Source organism: Stegostoma tigrinum, chromosome 22, assembly GCF_030684315.1.
Source record: "Stegostoma tigrinum isolate sSteTig4 chromosome 22, sSteTig4.hap1, whole genome shotgun sequence".
NCBI classification, from domain to species: domain Eukaryota; kingdom Metazoa; phylum Chordata; class Chondrichthyes; order Orectolobiformes; family Stegostomatidae; genus Stegostoma; species Stegostoma tigrinum.
The window spans coordinates 13,538,645-13,560,941 of NC_081375.1; the positions used below are offsets into that span (position 1 = coordinate 13,538,645).

The following is a 22,297-nucleotide window of genomic DNA, read 5'->3' on the forward strand; positions in this document are numbered from 1 at the left end:
ACTCCACCACCCTAGAGAAAAGACCATTGCTAATCACCTTACTGATGCCCCTCATGATTTTATAATCCTCTATAAAGTCACCCCTCGATGTCCTACATACAAGTGAAAAAAGTCCCACCCTATCCAGCCTACCTTTATAGCTCAAACCTTCCATTCTCAGGAACATGTTGGCAAATCTTTTCTGAACTCCCTCCAATTTAGTGATATCTTTCCTATAGCAGACCAGATCTGTACACAGCACCCCAGGAGAACCATCACCAACATCCTGTACAACCTCAACATGACATCCCAGCTCCTAAACTCAAAGGTCTGAGCAATGAAGACAAGTGTGCTAAACACCTTCTTAACCACCTTGTCTACTTGTGATGCAAATTCAAAGAATTATGCACCTGAACTCCTAGGTCTCTCTCTGTTCTACAACACTATCCAGGACCTAACCGTTAATTGTGTAAGTCCTGCCCTTGTTTTACCAAAATTCAATACCTTGCATTTATCCAACGCAAAATCCATCTGACACTCCTGAGCCTATTGACCCAATGGATCAAGAGCTCTTTGTAATCTTAGATAACCTTCTTCACTATCCACCAATTATGGTGTTATCCACAAACTTACTAACCATGTCTCCTAAATTGTAACTCAAATTGTTTGTGTATATGACAAGCAAAAGTCGACCCAGTACCATTCCCTGTGGAACACTGCTGGTCACAGGCTTCCAGTCCAAAAAACTGATCCTCCACCACACCCTCTGTCTCCTGTTGTTAATTTTGTATCCAATTGGCAAGCTCCCCTTGAATCCCATAGGATCTAACTTTACTAATTTGTCTACCATGCGGAACCTTGTCCAAGGCTTTACTAAAGTCCAGTAAACAACATCTACCACTCTACCCTTATCAATCTGTTTGGTTACTTCCTCAAAAAACTCAATCAAGTTAGTGAGACATGATTTCCCGTGCACAAAGCCCCGCTAACTATCCCTAACCAGTCCTCTTGAGTCTACTCTGCCAGCCCAGGTCATGGCTGATCATCTACCTCAATGCCACATTCCCCCACTATGCCTGTTTCATCTGATGTCCTTGCTATCTAAAAATCTATTGATCTCTATCTTGAATGCATTACAAACATGCTAAAATCCAAACAAGGATCGGGAGGAAGCCATTCAGCCCTTTGAGATCATGGCTGCTCTGACTGAAACAATAACCTTCCAAACCTTCACTGAGCAAGAATTCTATTGACCTCTGCCGTAAAAAATATTCAAGGACTCTGCTTCCAGGAAGGATGAGAGTTGCAATGTCTCACATCAAAGCAAAATGCTGTGAATGCTGGAAATCTGAAACAGTGACAGAAAGTGCTGGAGAAGCTCAACAGGACTGGCCGAATCCGCGGAGAGAGAGAAAAACAGTAAATGTTTCAAGTCCTGCATGACTCTTACTCACAACTGCGCAGCGCAAGGCAGCGGTGAGGCTACAAGCTCAGAGGTAAAAATGGCCACACTCTGGTTAGGCAGCCATTTCTCCCACTACAGCCTCACTCACCGATAGGAGGTAGCAAGAACTGCAGATGCTGGAGTCAGAGTCAATACAGTGTGGAGCTGGAGGAACGCAGCAGGTCAGGCAGCATCAAATGAGCAAGAGAGTCAACATTTCGGGCCTAGTCCTGTTGAAAGGCGTAGGCCTGAAATGTTGACTCTCCTGCTGCTCTGCTGCCTGACCTGCAGTGTTCCTCCAGCTCTATACTGTATTGACACAGCCCTACTCACAACAGGTCCTCTCTTCCCTGATGTCTGCTCTTACAGGTCTCCCCAACACTACCATGACTCCCAACCTGCTCACACAATTCCCAAGCCACAACATGTCTCAACATTCTCATCTATGTGTCGAATCTCAGGAGATGAGAGAGATACTAAATGAATATTTTGTGTCAGTTTTTACTGTGGAGAAGGAAATAGAGGCCAGGGAAATTGGGGAAATAAATATTGCTGAGTTGAAAACTGTCCACATTACGGAAGAGGAAGTACTGGAGGTCTTAGAAAACATAAAGGTAGGCTAGATCTCTGGGATCTGATCAAGTGCATTCCAGGACATTGTGGGAAGTTAGGGGTGAAATTGTCGTATTTGCATCACCTACAACCTACATGGGTGAGGAGCTGGGGAACCAGATGGTGGTTAATGTTGTGCCTTTATTTAAGAAATGGTGTAAGGAGAAGCCTGGGGACTATAGACCTGTGAGCCTGACATTGGTGGTTGCTAGTTATTGAAGGTGATTCTGAAAGATAGGACTTACATGCATTTGTCCCAGCGGTAAAGGTAAATTTGCCATTGCCCTGCTGGACCATTGGGCTACTGTCTCATTAGGGAGAGGTGACTAACAGTAGTAGTTTAACCTGAGAGTTGCAATGCCTGAGGTAGGGGAAAGGTTGAGAAGGAGAGGCCTTCCTGGTAACTAGTGCAAGACTTAAACCCATGCTGTTGGTGTTACTCTTCATTGTAAACCAGACATCCAGCCAACTGAGCTAACCAACCTGTGGAATAGCCTGTAACAGTTTCACAACATATAGTGGTGGGGGTTTGGGGGGAGGGGTTGGTCCATAGTCTGTGAGGTCAGAACTCTGAGTAATTATTAAAAATTCTATGAATGGAATTGATTTTCTGAGCTGTGATGCTGTACTTTGTGAGGTAAGATGGTTCTTTTTCAGTGCCCAGCTTTAACTGTTAGGTTACAGGAGTTCAATTAAAATAATGTGACCAAGATGGAATATTTTCAAGGATCAGAAAAACCCACAAGAAAAGCTTCAAGTGTTAGTAGGTGAACAAAGTTAGGGTCTTACAGAAATGTACCGTAAAACTGGTACCTTGAAATATAGTCATGGAGCACCTGCTCATTTATCTTCTAATAATTATAGCCAAGTGCAAATTAATATCTTGGTATTATGCTACAAGGTGACAGAAATCCATTTGCCTGAATGGTGTTTGCCAGTGGCAGTAGGGATCGGGCAAGTGAGGGGGTCAGTGTCAGGAGATGTAATTGGGTCACTGATATGCCATTCTCCATCTTACACTGTCGCAAAATGTCAGTCAATCCCATGTGTGTGGGATGAAGATTGGGCAGAGACAGTTCTGAGCTTACATCTAGTTTCCCTCCACAGTCTAGTCATTGACTGATACTCCATGCCCAGCTCGCGCATGAAGAACTAGCACTTGTATGATTCCAAGGAATTGTATCTCAGCCTGCGAGGAGAGAAAAAGGACACAATTATAACTTAATCAAATTGTAGTATGTATCCATCCACCTTCAGAGTATTGTTGGACTTAGACCAGCAACCATCCAAGCTGCTTTGTCTGATTCTTACGGGACATTGATCCTTAGGGAGGTCTCCACTTATACCTATTGCTGATGCTAGCGATCTTCACTGGTGATTAAAATATTCTGATTTCCCACTGTTCGTTATTAACTTTCTGCATTCCTCAGGAATGCTGTCAGCTGTAAAGGACATGAAAAAGGAATTACAAGAACAATCGTAGAGCCTTAGTTCTTCACCAGACTGCCCAGTCTCTCAATAAAACCAAGGAAGATCTTCCAGCTCAGTCTCACAGTTCTGCTCTCTCTCTCTCTCTCGAGTGCCTTGATTTCTTTGAGGTGAAAGGGGGCAGTGACTTGCAAAGCTAGAGTTGAAAGTTCTTCTCTGACCTTCTTTATGGCATCATCAAAGCTGTTGTTTCCTGCATGTGGATGGTGTCTACAGTATTTATAGAACCCTGGTGATCCTATTTAACTGCTTCCCAGTTTCTGATATTCAATCAAATGTGCAATATTGAGAAAAGACAGGAGAGCCATCAATTTATCATTGCTTAATTGAAAGTGACTGATACTCACATTAAAGCTGTGAAATGTTGGTGTGGGATTCTCTAGTACCTAAGTGATATGAACATTGTCTTTTTAATATTTTCAACAGAAAGATTACTTTGTAACTCCTGATCAGCTCTGGATCCCACTCCGCTGGATTGCGCCTGAGCTTATCGATGACGTTCATGGGAACCTGCTGGTGGTGGATCAAACCAAGATTAGTAATATCTGGTAAGCAAGTGGTGACGATGATAGTGGGAGTATCTGAATAATTACAGAATAGGACATAGAAATGGAAATCATTCTGGCATATAATTGAAGCTATTTCAACATTTCATTTCCCATCATAAACCATTCTTGTGCCCTCTCCCAAATGGATGCCACTTTGTGAAAAGTTGCCAGTCATTTAATGGATAGGACTGTCTCCCGATAAGAGTTTGTCACTGATTTCACGCAGAGGTGGGGTTTGCAAAGGAAGAGATTTCATTTCTCTGACAGCTCTCACATTCTGAGGGTGCTCCAAAGAACTTCACTGCCAACAAATTTACTTTTCAAGGTTTGTCCCTGCCTTGCTTCACATCCTCTGATAACATCGTCCAATAGATTTTTTTTTATCAAGACTGAGATCAGTAGACTTTTGCTAGAATAAATTGTGATGGAAAATACAGGCAGGTGAATGGTATTGAGGTACAAATCCAATAGTACAGCCTCGAGGGGCTGATTGTCCAATTCTGTGTGGACATTGAAACAGTTAATAGTCCTTTGAAAGACCCTACAAACAGTAAATGAATGACTGACAAGATCATCAGTTGTTTGTAGCAATGGATGCGAGTTTGCCATGGAATCTTTAACATCTACATAACCGAGCGTAGTTTAACATTGTATATCATAATGCTTTTAAGGAAACCTTCAGGATAAAATTAATGTCATTAATTTTGAGCTGGAAGAAGATTTTGATATCTTGTAAGAGACAAGGTGATGAATGAAGTATAAGGCATGCAGCAAACTCAAATTAGTATTCTGCAGATCCTTACAGAAATTTCTTTAAACTAGTGATTTGTATTTCCAAATGTACAAAAATAATCTAAATATTGCTTTAGGTGATAAATATCAGTTATCTTAGTCATTAAAAAATACGTCTCATTCAGTCTGATCAGCATATCCATCATTATCACAGCCAAATCTCGCTCACCTTTTAATTGCCTCTGTTTACTAATGTTCATATTGGAGTCTTGGAGAGGATTACAAAACAACTTGTTTATTTATGAAGAGTCGAACTTTGGTCTCAATTATTATATTTTTTCCTTCACTCTCCGTAACCTATAATGAGTCTTTTTGTTCAGCCTATTACCAGTCTTGGCTGAAGTACAAAAATAAAAAGTAGGTTCAAATGCCACCTTTCAGTGACCAAACATTAATCTATTCTTATAATGAGATAGTGAGCTCCCTATAAATCAGATAGTCAAAGGAAACTGGATAGGGATAAGGTATCGCCCTATCTCTAGATGCATTTTTTCAATTAGCAATTACTTATGAACACACTTTGCATCATTATAAATGATGTTCATGTTTGCTGGTTTATATTGCTAAAAGCCAACTCCCTCATCCCAATCGTGTATGTTCATGAGCCAGTCATACTTTTTTCAATTAATTATCAATATGAATGGAAGCAATTTCGTTCAGAACTGTAAGGAAGATGATTTGTTTGGCAATGAGGTGACACACTGATGCTCTAGCAATTATTTCTGTCATGGATTGAGTGATGCACACTGATGGAGTAGAATAGTTGCAGGTAGACAGGATAGTGAAGAAGGCATTTGGTATGCTTGCCTTTATTAGTCAGTGCATTGAGTATAGGAGTTGGGAGGTCATGATGTGGCTCTACAGGATGTTGCTAAGGTTACTGTTGGAGTACTGTGTGCAATTTTGGTCTTCCTGCTATTGGAAGGATGTTGTGAAACGTGAAGGGGTTCAGAAAAGATTTACAAGAATGTTGCCAGGGTTTGAGCTGTAAGGAAAAGACTGAATAGGCTGGGACTATTTTCCCTGGACATTCGGAGGCTGAGGGGTGACCTGATAGACATTTGTAAAATCATGATGGGCATGGACAGGATCGTTAGACAAGGTCTTTTCCACAGGGCAGGGGAGTCCAAAACTAGAGAGCATAGGTTTAAGGTGAGAGGGGAAAGATTTAAAAGGGAGCTAAGGAATAACTTTTTCATGCAGAAGGTGGTGTGTGTATGGAATAAGCTGCCAGAAGAAGTGGTGGAGGCTGGTACAATTGCAGGCATCTGGATGGGTATATGAATAGGAAGGATTTAGAGGAATATAGGACAAATGCTGGCAAATGAGACTAGATTAATTTAGGATGTCTGGTCAGCATGAATGGGTTAGACTGAAGGGTCTGTTTCCATGCTGTACATGTCAATGACTATAGCTGTAATAGGTGGAGCTATATTCGTGCTTAACCTCATCTCAAAGTGAAGCTGGCAATGAGCACAATCTCCCCCTTATCTCGGAGAGCATGCTTTACCTGTAGGGAAGGTGGAGGGTAAGGGGGTGGTGAGAAATTAGAACAAAAGTGACTTTATTTCTTTTTGCCTAAGCCTATTGAACCCAACACTCACCTCAGATTCTCAAACTAGGGACCTGGATTTCAATCCAAACCTTAATGAGCTTTTCACCTGAGCTGTTGCTTAGGGTTGGGATTCCTGAGTGTTAACTGACAGAGACATGATAAATCCTGATGGAGCACTCAATCTCTAGCGGAGAGAAATCACAACAGGCGTCTTGCTGTTGTTGACTGACAGTCATTTGCACTGATAACATCGTAGATCTATCCACAACATGGGAATACTGTGAACTACACTATTATTTCAGAGAAAACTTGCAAATGTGTGAGAAATACAAACCTAAAGCTGGAAAATGTATTCACAAATTGGGAATATCAAGGCCGGTACATTTTATTATTGAAGAACTTCATGGTGAATGGTAGGGCCTTGAGGAGTGGAGTGGAAGACCTTGGACTGCAGGTGCTGTGAAAGTAGAGCTACAGGTAGTCAGGGCAGTTCAAAAGATTTTGGCACACTGGCCTTCATCAGTCAGGGCATTGAGTACAGAGTTGAGAGATTATGTTGCAGTTGTACAGAATGTTGGTGGGGCCACACTTGGAGTATTGTGTTCAGTTTTGGTCACCTTGCTATAGGAAGGATGTTATTAAATTGGAAAGAGTGGAGAAGAAATTTACGAGGATGTTGCCAGGCCTCGAGGGACCGAGTTATAGGAAGAGATTGGACAAGCTAGGACTTCTTTCTTTAGAGCATAGGAGACTGAGGGAAGGTCTTATAGAAGTGTATTAGATCCTGAGAGGCATGGATAGGGTAAATGCATGCAGTCTTTTTTCCAGGTTTGGGGTATTCTGGACGAGAGGGCATCAGTTTAAGATAAAAGGGGAAAGAATACATGGGAACCTGAGGGGCAACATTTTGACACCGAGGGTGGTACGCATATGGAATGAGCTGCCAGCGGAAGTGCTTGAGGTGGGTACGTTAACAACATTTAAAATGCATTTGGATGAATACATGGAGAGGAAAGGTAGAGAAGGATATGGGCCAAGTTCTCAGAAATGGGTTTAACGTGGACGGACATTTTGGTCAGCATGGACCTATTTGGGCCGAAGGGGCTGTCTCCATGCTGTAGGTATCTATGACACTAACTTAGCACATAAAGTGCTTTCCTGTATCAGTTTACTTGTGATTCCTGTGAAATACCTATCCCTTATGTGCCACCCGCAAACACAAAACATCCCCACACTGTTTTTGCATGTGGTTAATTCTTCAGTGAAAGCCACTGATTAAATATTCAAAACAAGTGACGGATTTGATCTAAACACTGTTTCACAATCTCCCACCAAGAACTGAATCCCAAAATATCTGTCAGAGAGCACTGAAAACCAGTACATGGAGAGTATCGACTGCCTCCTTATCTCTTGTGCAGTTACACATACATATTTCAATCACAGAATCCCTGCACTGTGGAAGCAAGTCGAGTCCACACTGACCCTCCAAAGGATATCCCACCCACACCATCTGTGTATTTCTCATGACTAACCCACCTAGCCTGCACATCCCCTGGGCAATTTCCCATGGCCAAACGACCTAACTGTGGACTGTGCTGGAACAGCCAGCAAAAACCAGGGAGAATGTGCAAATTCCGCAGAGATGAGAGTAAACCGGTTGATGCGGTGTATATGGATTTCAGCAAGGCATTCGATTAGATTCCCCACAGTAGGCTATTGTACAAAGTGCAGAGGAATGGGATTGTGGGAGATATAGCAATTGGATCAGAAATTGGCTTGCTGAAAGAAGACAGAGGGTGGTAGTTGATAGGAAATGTTCATCCTGGAGACCAGTTACTAGTGGTGTACCGCAAGGGTCGGTGTTGGGTCCACTGCTGTTTGTCATTTTTATAAATGACCTGGATGAGGGCGTAGAAGGACGGGTTAGTAAATTTGCAGATGACACTAAGGTCGGTGGAGTTGTGGATAGTGACGAAGGATGCTGTAGGTTGCAGAGAGACATAGATAAGCTGCAGAGCTGGGCTGAGAGGTGGCAAATGGAGTTTAATGCAGACAAATGTGAGGTGATGCACTTTGGTAGGAGTAACCGGAAGGCAAAGTATTGGGCTAATGGTAAGATTCTCAGTAGTGTAGCTGAGCAGAGAGATCTTGGTGTCCATGTACACAGATCCTTGAAAGTTGCCACCCAGTTTGACAGGGCTGTTAAGAAGGCATACAGTGTTTTAGCTTTTATTAATAGAGGGATCAAGTTCCGGAACCAAGAGGATTTGCTGCAGCTGTACAAAACTCTGGTGCGGCCACACTTGGAGTATTGCGTACAGTTCTGGTCACCGCATTATAAGAAGGATATGGAAGCTTTGGAAAGGGTGCAGAGGAGATTTACTAGGATGTTGCCTGGTATGGAGGGAAGGTCTTATGAGGAAAGGCTGTGGGACTTGAGGCTGTTTCGTTAGAGAAAAGAAGGTTGAGAGGTGACTTAATTGAGATATTCAAGATAATCAGAGGGTTAGATAGGGTGGATAGGGAGAGCCTTTTTCCTAGGATGGTGACAGCGAGCATGAGGGGGCATAGCTTTAAATTGAGGGGTGAAAGATATAGGACAGATGTCAGAGGTAGTTTCTTTACTCAGAATAGTAAGGGAATGGAACGCTTTGCCTGCAACGGTAGTAGATTCGCCAACTTTAGGTACATTTAAGTCGTCATTGGATAAGCATATGGACGTACATGGAATATTGTAGGTTAGATGGGCTTCAGATCAGTATGACAGGTCGGCACAACATCGAGGGCCAAAGGGCCTGTACTGTGCTGTAATGTTCTATGTTCTATGATAGTCACCTGAGGGTGGACCTGAACCCAGGCCCTTGCCGCTGTGAGGCAGCAGTGCTAACCAGGCCACCAAATCATAACCTTAGAGATTTCATTGCTTTGATATTTGAATTATTCCACCATCTACAGCTTTGAATACTGTATTCAGTGTGTGAATGTGTTGCTGCGTGATTCAGACCTGATATGGGTTTCTAAGTAACATTCTAACATTGGCTGTTTTCAGAACACCCAGCCCATTCTCACCTACTTAAGATCTCCATTATCAGCTCTTCTTTCTCCCTGGCCCACTCATATCCATTTCTTCATCTGCCTAACTGCGGTTTTCTCTCAGAGATAATGGGAACTGCAGATGCTGGAGAATTCCAAGATAATAAAGTGTGGAGCTGGATGAACACAGCAGGCCAAGCAGCATCTCAGGAGCACAAAGCTGACATTTCGGGCCTAGACCCTTCATCAGAGAGGGGGATGGGGAGAGGGAACTGGAATAAATAGGGAGGTCCGCCTCCCCCTCTCTCCCTATTTATTCCAGTTCCCTCTCCCCATCCCTCTCTCTGATGAAGGGTCTAGGCCCGAAACGTCAGCTTTTGTGCTCCTGAGATGCTGCTTGGCCTGCTGTGTTCATCCAGCCTCACATTTTATTATCTGCGGTTTTCTCTCTCTCTCTCTCTCTCTGTCTATCCACTCACTCCTTTTCTCCCCTACCCACTCCCATCTTCAACTTACATGCTACCTTTACCTAACTACATTCAGTTCTGATGAAAAGTCTCTGGCCTCGAAATGTGGACTGTGCTTTCTTCCTGTACATTTTGCCAGGCTTCCTGAGGTTCTCCAGCAGTTTGTTTTTTGTTTCTGGCATTCTTTCATTTTTGGTTTTGTATTTTCGTAATTTACTAGGATATATTTCAGTTCTTTCTTTCATTTAAGAAAAATGCATTTTTCACATTTAATTTAATTACAATAATTCTCGGCTTTGGGACAAGCTAAGTGAGCTTCTGCACCTTGCCATGTCTAACAGCGATCAGTAAGGTGATCTGACTTGTGGTTGCTTTAGTTGGCTCCAAATACAAAGTAGATCCCAGTTATTGAAGAGGTGCTGCCAGAGCATTACCCCTAAGCCACAACATGAGATACTATTCTCAAGAGAGAAGAGCTGAGAATCTTGATACAAGAAACTAATGGGGAATTGTTGTTTTGGGTAGGCCCAAGACAGAACATTTTGAACTGCAGTGACCATAAGCAACAGCTCTGTTAACCCAAGATAACAAAGTGTGGAGCTGGATGAACACAGCAGGCCAAGCAGCATGTCAGGACCACAGAAGCTGACGTTTCAGGCCTAGACCCTCTAGGCCCGAAATGTCAGCTTTTGTGCTCCTAAGGTGCTGCTTGGCCTGCTATGTTCATCGAGCCCCACGCTTTGTTATTTCAGATTCTCCAGCATCTGCAGTTCCCATTAACTCTGTTAACCCCTTCATCCTCCACATCAAAACACAGCAGGTTTGCTGAAAGAATGCCATAAAAGCTTCTAACATTGTTTTAAAAAAATTCCTTGATTCTTTATGTTTTCATGCATTGATTTTACACTGAGGTTACAGTGCAGCAACATGCAATATCTTCAAGAAGCTTTGACTCATTCCCTCTGAGCATCTTCCAGTTCCTTTCATCTTAATGCCACTGCTGCAACCTTTAAAATTTACTTTCCACTGGTGTTAACTACTTGAAGCAAAGTGGAACTCACTAAAAAGTCAACTCAGCAACAACAGGAGAAATGCAGCAAATGAGGCATCGTCAGCATCAGTTTACTGGCAAATATTTTCTGCCTGTAGTGAGGAATTTTGGCAGCGTCCATCAAACAGCAATCTCAGTTGTCACCACCACCTCCTGACTGATAATAAATGCTAGCCTTGCTTTCGACCCCCGCATACAATCATAGAATCACAGCGTGTAAATGTATAAGTAAAACCTGATTGAAGATGGGGAGCTCTTGTTGAACAGTTAAGCTCTCATTTCAAGTCCCACTGTAGGACCTGATGTTCAAGGAAAGTGTGATCAGCCAGACAGATTGCATATCAACCTGTAAATCAGTGGCAGGCAGGAAGACTTGGGGACATTCCTGTCCAGCCATGTGATGGAAAGGACAGTGGACCCTCTGCCATTATTAATTGTAGCTCTTGGCTACAATGTGTATATAAAACCACAGGAACTGCACTAACTCGGGGGTACTGGTGGGATCAGTTGGCTGAAGAGCCAGTGTGGCTCAGATTGGTGTCACCAGCTCAGGGCTCGATGACTGTTCTGACCAGGATGAGTTGGTGACCTCCCTCCTTGCCCTGACGATGGTGGGAGCACAGAACGCAAGAAGATTGAAAGTGAAGATTCAGCTGACTGTCTGGAGGGGAGAATGCTGGGGATTGTGACTATCTCTTCCCTGTGATTCTGGACTTGTTTTCACAGTGTTTTGTTTTATTATTACACACAGGTCCCTGGGTATAACTTTATGGGAACTGTTTGAATTTGGTAACCAGCCCTATCACCAGTGTTCAGATAAGGAGGTGCTGACATATGCTATAAAAGAACAGCAGCTGAAACTGCCAAAACCCTCACTGAACCTGCCACTGTCTGACCGCTGGTACGTTGATGTCTTCACTGTTTGTATATACAGTTTGTTTGCTGATTCAGGAACTAACCAGCAACTAATAGCTTTTCAAGAGTTACACAATGATAATTATTTTATAACACGAACAGAGCCTAATGGGTGGCATGATGGCTCACTGCTACTTCAGAGAGCCAAGGACCCAGGTTTGATTCCACCCTCGTGTGATGGTCTGTGAGAAGTTTGCACATTCTGCCCCGTGGGTTCCCTCCAGGCGCTCCAGTTTCCTCCCACCATCCAAGGACATGCACATTAGGTGGATTGACCATGCTAAATTGCCCTGTAGTGTCCAGGGATGTGCAGGCTAGATGGGTTATGCTATAGTAAATTTGTGGTTATGAAATAGGATGTGGATGGTAGGATACTCTTTGGAGGGTCAGTGCAGATTTCTTGGGCTGAATGGCCTCTATCTGCACTGTAGGGGTTCTAATGTTAATTCCGTACAGATTCCAGGTACAATCTCACCTTTATAAATCACTGCCGTTTACAACAAAAATCTAGTAGTCATACACCCACACGAGAACTAGATGTCTAACAACATGATAATAAAATGTGAGGCTGGATGAACACAGCAGGCCAAGCAGCATCTCAGGAGCACAAAAGCTGACGTTTCGGGCCTAGACCCTTCATCAGAGAGCTCCTGAGATGCTGCTTGGCCTGCTGTGTTCATCCAGCCTCACATTTTATTATCTTGGAATCTCCAGCATCTGCAGTTCCCATTATGTCTAACAACATGATCTGTAATTGATAAGTTGCTGTAAACAGCAGTGATACTCTAACTTATGCATTCTAAATATTTGTCTTCATAAGCTGTAAATTGTTTGAAAAATAGATTCTGTTGCCACAAATAGTTGTGCCACCTTTCGTTTTTTTTTGAAATTATCCTTTAACTCCTGTCTCTAAGCAAAGCATAGTCTTTGTGGAAATGCACTTATTTGTATCACCAAGACCACAGCCACTTTTTAATCCTCTCAATGTTGCTCACAGGTACGAAGTGATGCAGTTCTGTTGGCTGCAACCAGACCAAAGACCCACAGCAGATGAAGTGCATCTGCTTCTCAGTTACCTTTGTGCAAAAGCATCCAGTGAGGCAGAGGAAGAGTTTGAAAAACGCTGGAATGCAATGAAACCGAGTGGCTCCAGCACTAGCCACACAGCTGAGGTGTCCTCCTTTCCCCTCCTGGAGCAGTTTGGAACCAATGGCTATCACACTGAGGTGGATGATGTGCTGACAGTGACTGAGACAAGTCAAGGCCTTAACTTTGAATATAAGTGGGACCACACTCAAATGGACAACTTTCCGCCATCTACGGCTGGCCTGGCCCACGGCACCGCCCAGTTTCAAGAGATCTACTTTCCCAACAGTGCTTCGGGAAGGCTGAGTTTGAGCGTCTCGCCCGTCTCCTCCAACTCCTTCTATGAATCGAAGCAGCAGTCTAACATGCCACAGAATCTGCAGCCGCCAGGCATTGTACCAGTGATCAGCGCGCACAGCCCTTCTGTAACTGGCGAATACTACATACGGATCGAGGAACCAACTGAGTGCAATATGGACCTGGACTACACAATGTGTTCCTACAGCCCGGAGTATGACCCGAGCTTGCATGTGGAGTTGTCGTCTTGGCAAGGATTACAAGGAAGGGACAATGTAGATGACTGTGAGAACAGCCCGACTTTATCCTTGACCATGGAACCCCTCTTGGGTCAGGTATCATCAGCAACCCAAGATTCCTGGGAAGACAGTCAATATTTTAGCAAGAGTAAGAGCCAAACACACTATGAACAATTCACGGTAGATGATGCTCATCAATATTTGTTAGAGAACTACTCTGAAAATAGTAACAACTGGAAAGTACAGAGTGCTGGAGAAAACAGTAGTGATGACCCTTTGGGAATATCTCCTTTGGTAACAAGTTCCTTGAGAGATTCCACTTCCTTACTCACAACATCTTATCACGAACTGGATGAAACTGGATCCGAAAGAGCTTGCCAATCATCAGCTGATGAAGTGTTTAATTATTCTGTAAATACAATGTTACATTCAGTCGATGATTTGGACTCTGTAAAAGTAATTGCAATTGGTGACCCCTCACCAGCTGGTCTGCCATCCAGGAAGGGAACAACATCTTCAACAAGCACTGAGGACGAAAACCTCTTTCTTTCTGGGATAAAATCATGGGAATCCAGTAATTTCCTAAATCACAACAAGATGGATTTAGCAAAGCAGTCACTCGAGCAGACAAATATCGGCGCAGAATTATTTCAAAGAGAATTTTCAGAACCAGACCTGCAAAAGGTGGGAAGTGTTGTGCTTCTCTCATTATGTCATACAGCAGACCCAAACAACTCCACAGCGATTCATTCAACGGACACAGAGAATGGGCACTGTAACTGGAAGGCTAAGTACAAAGAAGCTGATCAGGACAGTCAAAGTTTTGATCAGTCACTCTCCACTACTTTACACAACATAGCCCAGCAAGAAGAAAATCAGAGTCTCATTTCTGATAGGTTACACTCTTCGAGAAGTGACGACCTTGTGGACCCTTTACTTGGCCAAGCTGTGAAGAGCTCGGCCCCTGGTATCTATAATAAAACCAGGATCCAGACGGACAGTAGTGAAATGAATTTACCTGGACCAGATACAGACGTAGCCGGTGTGAATGAGCAATTGGATGCAATTGTTCAAGAGACGGATCAATTAAAGATTGATGGAGAAGAGATTCAAAATCCAACTGAACTGAAGATTGAAATAGAAATCAGAGACAGCAATGCCATTCTTTCAGAAATAGAAATGGTCAGTGATACATATCAGGTGGAAACTGCAGTGAGGGACTTTGCAAGCTCTCCCCAGTTTGAAACAGCTGACAAAAGTGACAATTGCTTTTCATCTGATGTCGAATCGAAAGAGCTTGACAGCTCTCCAATGAAGACACTTTCCAGTGTAAGCTTTGCTGGAACAGATGGGTGCAGTGATGAGGATGAAACAGATATCACATCAGGAATATTCACAGACTTGACACAGGACTACGAAAGCAGTGATCTTGTTCTCTCTCACAAATCTCTGCAGAAACTTGTGGGGACTCCAGATTCCCTGGAATCTCTCGACATCCCATCGACAACTAGTTCCTATGAAATGTATAGTCCGACATCACATTATTCGTCGCTCCAGCCAAAGGCTGCAGACAGCGGCTATGACACGGAGAATTTTGAATCCCCGGAATTTGTCTTGAAGGAACCAGTTGAACAGAAGGATCCTGAGCTGTTCACCAAAGTAAGCAAACCCAGCAATGTTACTGTACTGAAGGTGGGCAGTGATGGCACTGAAGTGTCGCCAGACTCTAAGCCACAGCGCATTGACGAAAAAAATCCCTACCGGGACTCGGCGTATTTCTCAGATTATGATGCTGAGTCTGAAAGATACCAAACCTTAGATTCAGAGAAAGATGACCTTGTGCAAGATGAGATTGAACTGAATGAAGGCGACCTCACAGTTAGTCCTCTACAAGATGTTGATTGTCTGTACTTTGGTTCTTCACAGACTCACACCCAGACTGACCTGCAGCAAACTGAAAGCCTGAAGACTGCAGGGAGAAATTTAGAGCAGTGCAATGTGATCCAAAAGATAGATAATGATCTTGCAGAGGGCTTAGCGAGCAGTCAAACCTCTGCAGAGGTTTCTATTCTCATTGAAAGACAGATGGACCCTACACCTGATAACCCAGTATTGACAGAAGCAGAACCCAAACTGCGATCAGAATTCAGTAGTTCTGTAATAAATGAGGGGTCTCACAAGCAGGACTTAGAAACTGAGAATGGTGAGAAGGCGATTCAAGCTGACTATTTAGTTTGTAAGCAGGTACTAGATGAAGCAGCTAGCTCCAATTCGGAGAACAATGATGGATTTTTTCAAAGCAGCTGCAATTCAGAAAACATCCTCCTAAAGAAACAGGTATCTTCACGTAAGAAAGGGTACCCTCACAAAACGTCAGGCTGCATCTTTGATGGCACAGAATTAATACTTGAAGAACATTTAGCTGAGCAATGTAGCGAAACAGATGGGCTCCAGTGCACCGATGTTGAGACAAGGAAGTTCCAACTGTATTCCTTGAACATTGAAGAGAAGTTGGAGAGCTGCATTGTTCCCAAAATACAGTCAGTTCAGTTGTCATTGGAGCTCCCTTTATTAGGTCTCAAGAAAGAACCCAGACAGGGCTTTAATGGGGAAGAAGGAGACGAAGAGGATGAGGATGATGATGAAAGTGATGACTCCGATGAAGAACTTGGCATCTATAACATTCAGGAACACAGCGAAGAGAGTGAGGAAGAACTTCCCACTGTTCCCATTATTGTAACAGAGAAAGATGATGGGAAGAATCTAAGAAGTCTTCTTAAGTTGCCGAATTTAGTGTGTGAGACCTTTTGTGATGATCTTGACCGAAAGAAGAAAGCCGTATCTTTCTATGATGACGTCACTGTCTACCTTTTTGACCAGGTAGGGTTGATCCTATACACTTTCCAGTTTGTTTTACTAGATTGGCGCACCAGCTTAGATAGTAAGTTATCTAACCAGCCATCAAGGATGACTTAAAGCCTATCAGTTTGTAAGACATTAGGTGGAGTAGAAAATGCTAATTTCAATGTCTCACAACTTTAAGGTACAGAGGCACAGGTATAAAACTGATGGATAAGGCAGAAACCAGAATGCACCTCATGAAAACCTTGGTTACGTGTAGTTTTCTGAGTCAGGCTAGAAGCATTTACTGTAATTGAGGGAGACTCCAATTTCCTCTTGGGCCCCATAAAACTTCAGTTCTGAGGAAGGGTCACCGGACCTGAGACATTAACGCTGTTTTTTTATCTTCACAGATGCTGCCAGACCGGCTGAGCTTTTCCAGCAACTTCAGTTTTTGTCATGTTAAACTTGTGTTGTTTATCATCTAGACATGTGTTGAATTTCACTCGACTTTTCCTCATTACTCTACGTACATGAGCCAAGATGTGTTGGGTTTTCAGGTTTCTGTGCATGAGTGCTGTGTCAATCTTTCTCAGGGTCAGAAGGTTTAAGCCTGAGACCTGAATATAATGTCAATGCAATACTGAGGAATTACTGAATTCCATCCTTTGAACTACATGTTATGTGATAAAACAAGTGGATCATATGACATTACCTGAAGGTGATGGGAGTTCTCCTGATGTCCTATGTAATGCTTATCCCTCTAAAATAAAACTTCTAACATGTGAACTCAAATTCCACAGTTTGAAAATAAATCACAATACCCTCCTCCCTTACATTCTACAACATTCGTAATATTGACCTGCTGCTCTCCCTCAGGTTGAAAATATATCCTCTGTTCCTCCCCAAGAGATGAACATTCTATGCAGAACAGATTTTAGGTCTTTTCCCGTTTGAGATGCCTCCTTGCTGCTACTTTTTTCCAGGGTTCTCATTGGTCTGACATCAGTGGCAAGTGAGTATTCACAAGGCCCCAGTGAAAGTCAATCACACTCAGTCAACAAATGGGGAAAAAGTGAGGGCAGATTAGGAAAGTGGGAATGTGTGAACAAAGAGAAAACATAAGGAATTGGAGGAAATAAAAGAAACAGTGGTAGCGTCAAGAATGTACAGTGAAAATAGTACTGTGTTCTCAAGCCTCTTTCATCCCCAGTATAGTTTCTTAGCCTTGGGATCAAGCTGGGATCTGATGCCGTATATTTTCTACAGCTTCAACCGCTTTTCAATTACAGGGCTTCTCAAAAGTTCATAATGTTGTGTGGCCTGCAGTCCATACAAATTTATCTGTAACTTTGGGAACCTGTGCTTTTATTTTTAAAATACAGTCCTCTTAGCAATTTTGTACTTGATGTCTCAGTCTCTCTATCCATTCACACCTCACAATCTTGCCATTAGATAAATGTTTGCATTTCCCTTCCAGATGCACTGACTCACACTTCAGGGATAGGATAGGGGAGTGAGTCTGAGTAGGATGCACTTCAGAGGGTCATGGACTTGATGGGCCGAAATGGCCTGCTTCCACACTGTAGGGATTCTATTGTTCTATGATTTGCAGATTGACTCAAAGTTATGCAGCATTGTAGACAGTGTAGATAATAGCATAAAATTACAAAGGGACATTGATAGATTAAGTGAATTTAGTGAAACTGTGGCATATGGAGTTCAACATAAGCAAGTGTGATGTTATCCATTTTGTATTGAAAAGGATCAATCAGAGTATTTTCTAAATGGTATGACGTTAAATCCAGTGGATGTCCAAAGATTCAGATGCAGAGATCTTAAAAATAGCACAAACAGATGCATAAAGTAATCAAGAAAGCTAATAGAATGCTGCCCTTTACATCTGGAGGACTAGAGTAAAAGGACGCACATGCGATATTGCATTTAGAGCCCTACCTGGGAGCACTGTGAGCACCACACCTTAGGAAGGATGTCTTGGGCTTGGAGGGAGCACAATGTAGGTTTACAAGAATGCTGCCTGGACTTCAGAGGTTAAGTTATGAGGAGCGATTACACAGAGCCTGTTTTCTCTAGGTTTTGAAGGTTAAAGGGTGATCTCATTAAAGTCTTAAAGGTTACAGCAGAAGACATGGTAGATAAACTATTTTCCACTGTAATCCATTTTAGATTCTCGAACTAGAGACAGCATCTGAGAATAGGGCTGGACTGTTCAGGAGAGTTGTTCAGAAGCAGAAATTGTTAGGAAATATTTGGTTGCTGGATCAGTTGTTCATTTTAATTTTGTTTCATTTCATTTTAAATCCAAGATAGATAAATATTTGTTAAGCAAAGATTTTGAGGGATATGGACCAAAGGCAGATGTATTTAAAATGAGCCTGCAACTCCTTTCCTTTCAGCCACCTCTCTAATTTAATCCTGATCATTGGCAAAATTTCTACCACAGTATCTAGCATTGGAAATACAATTCCCAGGTTTGTAGCTCTGTGTGTATAGTGGTTTCTCCTGCTCCCCCCCCCCCACTCCCAAATTGCTTACATAACTGCATCCCCCCTCATTCTAGATCCTTCTGTTGATTATTACCGAGACTGAATATGTAGCATTAATGAATGTGCACTGATAAATGTTCAAAGGTAGTTCTGTTTGTTTAGGTTTTACTGTGACACAGTAGGACTTAACACTGTGAAACTCTGGAACACAGATTTTGTCTTCCAGCCCATGCTGTCACTTTGCTGAACTGCGGAACACAGTCTTCTTTCTTAGCAAATATTTTAAAGCAAACGATCTGTGTTATGTTAAGAATCTTGCCCATCTGTACTTGTGCATCCTTGTGGTCTGCAGTTTATAGCAAAATTTCTGAATTCAGAATCCGAAACCACTTCCAACTAGTCTCATCTCTAAGTGTCACCTAATCGGATCTCATCTGATCTCTAAATGATCCATTTTCCAGTGAGTTTTAATTGCTTGGCCCAAGAGCCCAGTGACCGGGATTCACTTGCTTTAACAGAGTTAGTTTGCAGATTTTTGGGCTGGAAATTCCATTTTGGCAGGAGGACCAAAGGAAGACTACTGTCTTCTCCCTGTGCTAGCCCCCACTGAAGCTTCTAATATCCACAGGGAAAACATCTAGCTCAAAGAACACCAAACACTGACAATTCACACAGCACTCCCCTTGATACAGGACTTCAAACACCCTCCCCCACAATCCCGAGCGCCCATCTGAAATCCAGTAGTCCCTGTTAGGATACACTGCACACCCTACAAACTGCTCCAATGCATGGTTTTACACCTCCTGTCAGACTTCACCCCATTGCCAGCAGCACTGATCGAAGCGGCACACGTGCACCCACCCGCCAACAAAAAATGTAGACAAACCTCTCGGCCCGTGAGGTGGGCAGGAGAAGATGTAACCAGTCGGTCCTTGATTAGAACGAATGAGGAACAGCCCAAATTGTGACTGTGGCCATCTGCCCCATTACATTGCCCACACACTGTGACCCCTCACCTGAGGGATTCATTCCTGGTGGCAACCCAACCGTTCACTCTGCATCAGATGAAGGCATTGCACGGATTGTTAATTATGATATTCAACCAAGCTCCTTCCTTCTCTTCAATCCCCCTATCAGCGGTAGTGCCGTTTATCAAACCATCTCTGCCATGCCTCAGTTACAAAGGCCACCCAGCTACACTCTCCCACACTACGCTGTGAACTCATCCTGGAAAAACGCTTATAACAATACAAAAAGTATAATATCCTGCTACTCACTCATTCCATCACTTACTCCAAACAAGTGTAACATCAATAGCCTCCATCGTGGTCTGTCCCCCCCAACTATCAGCCTGCAATACTACTGCCCATGCCCTTATTCCAGGCAGAGCCAGTGTTAATAGAGATGATGGGAACTGCAGATGCTGGAGGATCTGAGATAACAAAGTGTGGAGCTGGATGAACACAGCAGGCCAAGCAGCATCTTTGGAGCGCAAAAGCTGATGTTTCGGGCCTAGACCCTTCATCAGAGCCAGTGTTATTGTTGGCATTAAAAACGTGATGGAGAACTGGCACGTTCACAGCCGACCACAGACCCTGGAGGTTACTGTACATAGAAAATAGAACAGTACAGCACAGGACGGGCCTTTCAGCCCATGATGTTGTGCTCAACATGAAACTAAATTAAATAAATCCCTTCTTCCTGCCCTGGGTCCATATCCCTCCATCCTTTGCATATTCATGTGCCTATCTAAAAGTCTCTTAAATGCCCCTATCGTGTATGTCTCAACCACCCAATCCTGGCAGCATGTTCCATATTCCTACTACTCTTTGTGTAAAAAACTTGCCCCTCACATCTCCTTTGAACTTTTGCCCTCTCACCTTAAATGCATGCTCCCTAGTATTAGACAATGCAACTCTGGCAAAAAAATTCTGAACTTTGCATCTTGTAATTTTGTAGAGTTCTATCAAGTCTCCACCCAGTCTACACTACTCCAGAGAAAACAGCTGGAGTTTTTCTAGCCTCCCCTTTAGAGCTCATACCCTCTAATCCAGGCAGCATCCTGGTAAATCTCTTCTGCTGCGCCCTCCACATCCTTCCTGTAACGTGGTGATCAAAATTGAACACAAATATTGTCGCCTAATTGCTCGCTGGGTCAACTCCAGCTGCTCTCCACCGTCCCACTCACCCACTCCCGAAGTTCTTCAGTCAGTCCAGATGTTAGCTATTCCCCGGCCTTTTCTCTCAGTGCTGTCTCCCAGGGACAAGCCACAACAGTGACAACTCGATGTGCCCTCAAACATGGAATTATTTTGTTTCAGGAAAGTCCAACGGGTGAACTCAGTGAGCAGAACATTCCGGATGTCGACACAACATTTCAGCACCATCCTGAAGAATTGCAAAACAAAGGGACCAGTGTCTCCACGGCAACAGGGAGGCAGAATACCTCCAAAAATTCTTCCGATGGGAACGCCTCTGAAGAAAGTAATCTCAATTTCTAAACAATAAAACCTTCAGTTTGAGTGATATGCTTACAGTATGCTGCGGTTTGGAAATATTCAGTACTGCTTCCTGATTGTTAGAAGGAATTTGGCAGACATTGTCGGACAGACTATGGACACGGTATAAGAGTTTGCACTATTAGCTGCTTGTAATGGAGTGGTAATGTCCCGAACTCTGAGCCAGGAGCCTTGGGTTCAAGTCCCACCTGCTCCAGAGCTGTATGATGCCACCTTTGAACTGGTTGAAAAATAAGCGATAGCTTCTGACTGTGAAGGCTCTTATGGTGGAGGGGTAGTGTCCATGCCTCTAAGCCAGAAGTCATGCGTTCAAGTCCCACCTACTCCAGAGTTGTTTAACAGCATGGCTGAAACAAGTTCATTTAAAAAATATCTATACAGCCCAATTGTAAATATTTGTGAAAGTTTCTTCTGTTAGTGTCCCAATGAAAAACTGAACTTGTTTACAGTGCTGAGCAAAACATCAGCGAACGTCCCCACTTCTCACCTTATGGTGGATGTAAGTTGAAGATGGTTGGGCCTGGTTGAGGCCTGAGGCTCTGGAATTTCTTCCTTCAATCACTGCATTTGTGTATCCTCCTATAAGAAGCTTCTTAAAACCCACCGCTCCATCCAAATTTTGATGGCCTGTAATAATATTGTCTCATGTGGTGTTAAATGTTGTTTGATGATAATGATCTGTGAAGGACATTAAGGATGTTTCATTACATTCAGATCAGATCATAGAAACCCTACAGTGTGGAGACAGGCCCTTCAGCCCAAAAAGTACACACCAACTTACCCCCCCGTAACCTACACACCCCTGAACACTCAGGAAATTTCCCATGGCCAATCCACCTAGCCTGCAGGAAGAAACCAGAGTTCCCAGAGGAAATCCACAAAGATGAAGGGAGAACATGCAAACTCCACACAGACAGTCACCTG

At 43.2% G+C, this 22,297-nt stretch overlaps 1 protein-coding gene across 8 annotated transcripts in view; it reads left to right on the plus strand.

Moving 5' to 3' along the window:
- aatkb (apoptosis-associated tyrosine kinase b) overlaps window positions 1-22,297 on the plus strand; it is a 374,036-nt gene that overhangs the window by 346,240 nt on the left and 5,499 nt on the right. For all 8 annotated transcript variants that reach the window (XM_048555198.2, XM_048555200.2, XM_048555199.2 and 5 more), the window contains 4 exons: window positions 3,950-4,071; window positions 11,721-11,870; window positions 12,882-16,386; window positions 21,176-21,338. In XM_048555198.2, the coding sequence (XP_048411155.1) occupies window positions 3,950-4,071; window positions 11,721-11,870; window positions 12,882-16,386; window positions 21,176-21,338 (3,940 nt within the window). The remainder of the gene's footprint in view (window positions 1-3,949; window positions 4,072-11,720; window positions 11,871-12,881; window positions 16,387-21,175; window positions 21,339-22,297) is intronic.